Here is an 8,856-nt window from a genome sequence, read left to right on the forward strand (position 1 = left end):
TTTTTTTACAAATGATCAGATAAAAAAACACCTCTTTGTACTTTGCGCCCATTCACAAACTCAATGTAAACAGCAGGTCTGGAAGCGTCAGGCCGTCAGGAACACGAGCCACACTCCACACGGTAACTCCAACTCAACTTCTCTCCCACAACTCTCATGAGAACTGTGTTCACTTGTGACGTCTCTCCTCCCCAGGTGTGTGAGCCTCGCCCTTATATTTGCTTCTCCCATTAATTGATATGCACGCCTCCCTTTACGTCATTGAGTTGTGAAATGAAAGTGAAAGTAAACAAGTGGCACAAAGAGTTTTCCGTTCTGCCACACACTCGTATATATGAGGGGTGCTGATCCTCACGTGTAAAACAAACAGGCGGATCAAAGTATTGCGGAGACAGTGAGCACGCGGGAACTGTCCTGGTGTGAGATCACCACTCAAGCTCAGTTGCTCAGCCCCATGACTCCACTGTTTCCTTCTTTGAGTTATCTGAGAGGGGAGAAAAAGGAGAGCGGGGCTGCCTTCATTGAAGAAAGCAATCCACGAGCGGAGAAGGGCGAGACTCATGCTCTCAGAGAGAGCATTCCGTTCCGGTGAGCGCAGTCTCTGCGTGGGCTCTGCCCAGACAGGCGATGCACTGACCGTCCCCATCTTCATCATGCAGGGGGTTCCTTCATGAGTCACACTCACATCGCGGCATTTACAACAATGTCGCTGGAAATTTGCTCAGAAATTTGCTCTTTTAATTGCACCGGATGGCCGCAGGGGAAGGCTTCCGGCTTTATTCTTTATAACATCCTGTTCCGGCTCTCTGTGCTGCTTCTGTAAAGATACACGCATACGCCTTCTTTGAATAAATATAGCCAAAATCCGTCAAAAACCCACCAAAATCCGTTGCCATGACTTATCGCGAGAGGCAAAGGGTTACGTTTTAGTAGCATAACATTGGTTAATGGAAACGCCGTCATTTCGCAATACTTTTTTATCGACATTTAGAAAATATCGCCAAAGTTTTGCGTAAATCTGTAATGGAAACGCGTGATGCAAAGAGAGAGACCGTTCAAAAGGGAACTTAGTTTTACTTCTAGTTAACTAAATAATTTACTTTAGCTCAATGACAAGACAGAAAAGTACATTTATTATGTCGGATCATGTATAAAATGTCATTAAGTGCTTTAAACCAACCTTATATTGGGCATTAATTTCATTAATACTAAGAGTTCATAAAATGTTTACAAATAGATTAAGATTAAGGCTAGATTAAAACAGACAAAACATGCATACACACAACTCAGGGTGACAGTAAGGCACGTAAAAGAAAAGTGAACGAGGCCAGACATAGGCAATGACATGGCAATGCCATGACAACATAACACCTAAACAATTGTAGACAAATGTTAATTTTACAGCTCAAACAATACACTTTACTAGAAAATTAGATTAACTAGAAAAATGTGAGCTTCACACTCCTGATTAAATCCTCCAAAAATTGACTCCTTTCACTTTCATTGTAGTTCCTCCTATAATACTTTGCTTTTTAATTAATTTATTTTTTTAAAGAAAACAAGAGAGGAGTAGACATATATATATATATATCATAAAAATGTAACAGGGTTGACAGTTACAAGATTGAATTTCTGCATGTGTAATATGTGCAAATACAGACACATCGGATAGTGACTGTATTTATGTAATGTCTGATTAGGTACTCGCTCACCTGAATAATGAACTCTGTAACTTCCAGTTCTTGGCACCTCAGTTCCTGTCTTGACATTTCCGCCTATGCCATTTTGCGGAGTATTGCCAGTTCCCCTTTGAGTGGGGAACACTTTGGGGAATGCTATCAGCATGACCGGTGTCTGAAGTACGTGTGAAAATACTCCTATTACATTGGCCGACAACAGCCCGTGCCATCATTGTGGAGCACCTGAAATTATAAGAGGGTGCCTGTAATGCCCGTCATTCGTTTTTTTGTCTTCAGGAGTCGTTTGTTTATTCAGCACGTGTGTAGACAATATGGAGAAAAGTCTACCGAATGCTTTATAAAGCATGTGCCTCCGTGTCCCAGGTTTCTGACACCTAAGGACACGGACACGTCCTGAGTATTATGTGTCTCAGAGAGCAGCACACGCGTTCAGTGGTCGAGGGCACTGATTGCACTCATTGGGAAAAATTTCCAATAAGGAAGCTCCACTCACACCTGTCCATATTCTCGAGAGTTGCAGGACAAGCATCTGCGTCTCACGGCTTGGGCCCCACTGCTGCTGAGGCAAGGCAGAGGTACCGGTTGTTTGGATCGCAGGTTGAGCTCACGGAGAAGTTTGAGAGGGGTTTGGATCTAGATCTTCTACAATGGTCTCAAGCGATCTATGCGATCCGGATGTGCTCTCGCTCAAGTCATCTGATTTGGTGCATAACGCTTTGCTGGCGTCATCTGGTCACGATGAGGATGTGGATGTAATTGGTGATGACGAGGAAAGTGTGAGCACTGAGTCATCCCAACCCACCAGCACCGCATACAGGGAAATTTTGGATGGCCTGCATTACGAAGAGACTGGATCTGGTGTGGGGGTTCAAAAAACAGAAAGCCACTCGTGGCCGATTAGATGAACGATTTCTGTTGGGCCATGAATCGTCCTTCCCCTAGAAGCCTTCCCTTTCCCCCTGATCTCCATTCAGAGCTTGCGAGATCGTGGGTGAGACTATATTTAGCTCGGCTACACCTTTTCCAACATGCAGATTATGCTAATGTTGAGGGTTTAGCTGAGCGTAGATATGTGAAGATGCCACCTGTGCAAGAGAGGGCTGTCTCTCCCAGGGCGAGTCATTTTTTTTTTGTCATCTTCAATAACCGAGATTTCTGTCAACTATCCTCAAACTCTCTCTCTCTCTCTCTCTCTCTCTCTCTCTTTTAAAAAATTATGCTTTTTAAAATATTTTATTTGTTATTTATTTTTTTTATTTGTTGCAAAACCATGGTTAATTTTCAAAAGGGAGGTTAATGTTAAGGTAAGTAGAATAACCTCACATGTATTGCAAAGTTACTTATAGTCAGTAGAATGTCTGTTGGGGGACCATCAAAATAAAGTGTTAGCAGATATTAAGCAGACAGTCTACTAATACTCTAATGACTGGTAGTTGACATGTAGCTGAAGAGTTACTTATATAAACAAAATGTCTAATGGGGACCATCAAAACAAGGTGTTGCCATGAACATTCTTTCAGTAATGTTAATAGAATGTTTGTTGTGAGTCATCTGGTCTGTAATAACATTCTCTTGTTTCATTCAAAAATAACAGTCCTTTTATGTTTACAAAATTATAAAATGGAACATTCCTTTCATGTTTTTGCTAACATTTGTATAACCGATAAAAAATTTTTCAAAACATTTTAAAAAACTGTCAATTTTAAACGTTTAGAGAACATTTAGAAAAAAACTTTTTGTAACATTTTTATATATATATATAAATTTAATGGGAACATAAGCAAAATGTTCTTAGAGCATACTTTTGTTATCTGTGAATGAATGGTATCAGAACATTTATTTGGTTCATATTGTTTCCACATGAAACTCAATATAATATATGTGCAAAAGCCTCTAAATGCCGTCTGAAATGTTCAGTTATTTCAGTTTAATTGCATAGAGAAGGACCTATACTTTGTCATTAGAGTAAAATTACTGAACCTAAACATAGCAGCCTGATAAAAATGCTAATTTTACTGATTTTTATTGTGTTTCTTAATTGTATCAGGTACTGAAATGTGATCTATATGAAACCCAACATCAAGGGGTGGGCAAGTAACAGGAAAAAAACACTTTTCAGTAATAAAAACCTGACTATAGCAACATAGCGTTGTATATATTTTTATATAGGCTATTTTTTTTCTGATTAGTGAGTGGCAGTTCATCCAGACAGAGACCTACGACTATTTACTTAGTATTATAATTAAACCACCATGAATATAGTATCTTAAATATCTTATAATCTTAAATATAATATCTTAAAGACAAAGTCACGCATCATAATGGTAATAAATCTCTCTTGAGGTTGTGTCATCATGCCAATCACAATGAAGACTATTGGTTAAAAAATATTTAAATGTATTTTTGGACCAATATTTATTGTGAAAGGTGCTTTACAAATATATATGAATTATTAATAATATCCATAAAAAATAGGCTTCTAGATGTAGACTGCAGGTGATTAAATTTATATTAGAATTAGAATTTAGATTAGAATTTATTTATTTGGTAATTAATGTGACTGAATCATTATAACATCCTGTTCAGCTCATCTCTCTGTCCATGCCTAAGTTCTTGGTTTATATTAATGTATTTTCATCACTATATGCCTGCGATTGTTAGCAATAATTAATATAATCAATTGAATAATGAAATTTTGTATTTTGTCATTTTAATAATATTAACAATATACAACATTATTTTAGTAATGTATTAGTAAAAGTTGAAATTAACATTAAGTAATGAATTAAATATTTGTTTTCACTTTATTTTGATGGTCCTTTTAACACATTCTGTTGACTAGGTAATGATGCTCCTACATGTCTACTAACTCTCATTAGAGTGTTAGTAGAGTATTAATAGACTGGTAGGGTTAGGGTTAGAAAAAATTGATATGTACTTGCAAAATTACTTATAGTCAGTAGAATGTCTGTTGGGAGACCATTACAATAAAGAGTTAGCAGATATTAAGCATAACGTCTACTAATACTCTAATGTGAGTTAGTAGACTTGTAGGTGCAACGTTATTTATTGTCAACAGAATGTTCAAAAGGGACCATCAAAATAAAGTGAAAACAAATATTTGTCATTGTTCATGTTAGCTAATAAAGTTACCTAATGATAACAAACTGAATCATATTGTAAAGTGTTACCGATTTATTTGAGATTAAATCAAGACAAGTTATTAGAAAGAAGCACAAACTGGGAAGCAGAATTCATTATATGTAATTAAAATCAAGAAGCAGAAGACAATATAAGAACAATTAAACTTCAACCAGAACTAAAGTAATAATTGTGCTCTCCAGTAAAATTCGCATAGAGTACATGCCTAAACAGAAATACACTCTTGATAGAAAAGTAAACAGAAGTATAACTAAAACCCAAACAGAAATCCATAAGCAAACAACAAGTAAAATTCCACTAAATCCAAAATACTAAAAAATTTGTTCTACAATTTTCCACACTTAATCTGAGAGAAAAAAAAATGCAGATGTTGAGCGATGACAGTAATGGGTGTTCCGTTTGAAAGAAAAGGCTTTTGTCTTGTTTCATATTTTCTGAAAAGCAATAGAGATACACAGTTATTTAAATCCGGAAATCCTAAACAATTTTACAGACAAAGCTATCACACAGAAGTCAAATTAAGATATTAAGACATATAATTTGTCAAATAATGTCAAATAATATTATATAATAAAATATTTCTAGATGTGATTGTCTAAAATTATCTATCATGACTACATGTTAAAGCAAAACAAAGTTTCAATCTGAACTATATTATCATCTAGAAAATGTTTCTTCAGTACATACACTCAGACATATGCGTCTGCTTCTTCCTCACTGAATCCAGCTTTAACAACCTCTTGAATACTCTTGATTTGTTCTGGAGGAGCAGCAGGTAGAATGGCAAGGAATTCTTGATCGATCCTTTCTAGTCTTGCAGTGCTTTTCCGGTCATACCCCTCTTTATTCTTCAGAACAAGCCTTAAAATCCCTTTCTGTGCCTCATCACAGCCGTTCTGGAGCAGTTTTCGCTCATGCTCAAATTCTGGTTTACTTTTATCCATGGCCATCAGTTTGCCCAGTGAACTGACACGGTCCATCAGGTACTTGCTGGAAACATCTGTGTATGTTCCAGAGATCATATGGACCAGACTAGCGATGTTACAGGCTTGGGAAGCTTGAGTGTAGAGCAGATCTTTTGAGAAGAGTTTTGCATTATAGGAGAGGGCTTGTGTTTTCTCTGATGTGGAGACAAAGTTTTTGAGAGTTTTGCTCAGACTGGTTTTCACAATGTTGGAAACCATCTGAAAGAAGTGAACCATCTTCTCCCACTGCTCCTTCACTCTCCCCATGGCATCCATTCCTTTAACCAGCATCTCTATGGTAGTTTTAAAGTCGATCTCTTTCAGTTCACAATTTCTCATAGTAACCAGGATTTCAGTTAGTTCTTTCTGGTTCTTCTCTAGGTTCTCCACACACTTCTCATAGGTATCTCTTGTCTTGTTCAGCTGAGCTCGGCTCTGCTCTATCTTGTATCGTGCATTCTCCGTGGCCTTCTGAGAAGCACTCATGTTCTCTGACTTGTTTCCTTCTTTATACATCATTGGTGGCTTTGGAGAAATAGCTGGAGAATTTGTGATGTCTTTGCTTTTGCTATCAAAACTGTGAGCTAACTTGATCAGATCCAAGACCTCTTTTATTATCTCTGTGCTTTTGACTTTGTCACATTTGCCATCAGGTGCATATTTTGCGAGCTGGTTACATATTTCTGTGCCATCTTTGCATAACTTCTGAGCTTGTGCCTTTGCTGGGCAGTCAGGGATATTCTTTAAAGTTTCATTGATTCTTTCAAACTGTTTTGCTATGAAGTCCGTGTTTGTAGTTTTATGCTTTTGATCATACAGTTTTGTCCAGTCAGTGTCATCATCCTTACTATTGACATTCATTATTTGCTGGATAGTCTGTGCACAATTTAAAATTTCAGCCGACTTGCTATATACGTTTATTTCAGCTACCAAATCACTAGACTTTTCCTGATCTTTAATGCGTCCCATAGTATCAGATATCTGTGTTGTTGCGGAACACATCAATTTCACTGGTTGAGATATAACAGATGTCAGTCCATTAATCGCACCTGTAACGCTCTGTGTTATTCCACTCACAAAATCCATTCCAATAATTTCCCATCCACTAGGGAGAGAATCCAGAGCTTCCTTGTAGCTCTCATGAGCCTGATCCAGTTCCTTCTCAATGGCACTCACTGCCTTCTCAGTCCTTTTCTTGATCTCATTAGCTGACTGCTCCCTCAGTTTGCTCTCTTCTAATTTCTTCTTGATTGCTGCCAACTCTTCCCCATAAAAGTGCTCTGCATTCACACGCCTGTAACGCGCCGTGTTATTCCACTCACAAAATCCATTCCAATCATTTCCCATCCACTAGGGAGAGAATCCAGAGCTTCCTTGTAGCTCTCATGAGCCTGATCCAGTTCCTTCTCAATGGCACTCACTGCCTTCTCAGTCCTTTTCTTGATCTCATTAGCTGACTGCTCCCTCAGTTTGCTCTCTTCTAATTTCTTCTTGATTGCTGCCAACTCTTCCCCATAAAAGTGCTCTGCATTCACACACGCTTCTAGCAGCTCTTGGATGATATTAATGACATCAGTGAAACGCCTTTTAGCAACATCAGACAACTCAAGACAATCATCTGCAATGACTCTGATATTGTCTAACTGATCAGGAAGATGTGCTTTAACAACTTCATCATTGCCTTGGAACAGAATCTTCACAGCTGTCTTCATGTAATTTGGAACTTGGCCAGTATGGAGGCGAATCTGATCCATGCTTGTATGGGCCTCATTAAATGCGTGCCAACCAGAGTTACACACTTGCATGAGGCAAGCGCGAAAGGTCTCCATGGCACTCACTGCCTTCTCAGTCCTTTTCTTGGTCTCTTGAGCTGACTGCTCCCTCAGTTTACTCTCTTCCAGCTTCTTCTTAATGGCTTCCATCTCTTCCCCATAGAAGTGCTCTGCATTCACACAAGCCTCCAGCAGCTCTTGAATAATTTTGATGACATCAGTGAAACGCTTTTCAGTTGCATCAGACAACTTCAGACATTCATCTGCAATGACTCTGATATTGTCTAACTGATCAGGAAGATGTGCTTTAACAACTTCATCATTGCCTTGGAACAGAATCTTCACAGCTGTCTTCATGTAATTTGGAACTTGGCCAGTATGGAGGCGAATCTGATCCATGCTTGTATGGGCCTCATTAAATGCGTGCCAACCAGAGTTACACACTTGCATGAGGCAAGCACGAAAGGAATCAGGGTATCTGATGAATTTATAACCATCTTTAGGGGGATTTTTATTGATAGAGAAATCTGTTGAGGAAGAGATGAAAACCAGCTCTCCCAGGATGGCTATGGATAGAGGTGCTGGAGTCAGATACTCTTCCCAGTTGGCATAAGGCTGCATTATAAGTTTGGTTTGGTTCCTCATGTCCTCAGCAGTTGTAAGGCTTTGAGTAGATTTTGAGATTGCAGAATTCATGACTTTCCTGTTCCTGCTCAGAACAAAGATGAAATTTGAAAGTAAAAGTCCTATAAGGACTTTTGTGTTGTAGTTTGTATTGCACATTTGGCAACTCTTATGAGACTTACATATTAAATGCCTATATAGAAAACAAATTTCACCTCTTAACTTAAAGAATGTTAATAGACAGAATCCTAGTGGAATACTAATTCTAATGGCCACAATATATTGTCTGTGTTTTTTTCTATCGACACAGTTACGTTTGCGTTTATGCAAGAGTTTGCCAGTTGATTGTCAGTGGATATATACTAGTTATATTAAATGCCTATATAGAAAACAAATTTCACCTCTTAACTTAATAGACAGAATCCTAGTGGAATACTAATTCTAATGGCCACAATATATTGTCTGTGTTTTTTTCTATCGACACAGTTACGTTTGCGTTTATGCAAGAGTTTGCCAGTTGATTGTCAGTGGATATATACTAGTAATTGTGGTATATTTGGAGCACATTATTTTGTGATTTATCTGACATAGAGATTTTTGTGTTTGTCAGGACAATGCTCTCACGTTGCACAT

The 8,856-nt window shown here is 38.0% G+C and overlaps 1 protein-coding gene across 1 annotated transcript; it reads right to left on the bottom strand.

Moving 5' to 3' along the window:
- Window positions 1-5,250: 5,250 nt before the first annotated feature.
- LOC107752851 (uncharacterized) lies at window positions 5,251-8,313 on the bottom strand. Its single transcript, XM_016568918.1, has 3 exons — window positions 7,669-8,313; window positions 5,550-7,006; window positions 5,251-5,296 (listed from the first exon to the last, which is right to left on the bottom strand). The coding sequence occupies exons 1-2, from the start codon at window positions 8,293-8,295 to the stop codon at window positions 5,552-5,554; spliced, it is 2,082 nt and encodes a 693-aa protein (XP_016424404.1). The 5' UTR covers window positions 8,296-8,313; the 3' UTR covers window positions 5,251-5,296; window positions 5,550-5,551.
- Window positions 8,314-8,856: the final 543 nt, after the last annotated feature.

Source organism: Sinocyclocheilus rhinocerous, unplaced genomic scaffold, assembly GCF_001515625.1.
Source record: "Sinocyclocheilus rhinocerous isolate Xijiao unplaced genomic scaffold, SAMN03320098_v1.1 scaffold771, whole genome shotgun sequence".
Classification (NCBI taxonomy): Eukaryota; Metazoa; Chordata; class Actinopteri; order Cypriniformes; family Cyprinidae; genus Sinocyclocheilus; species Sinocyclocheilus rhinocerous.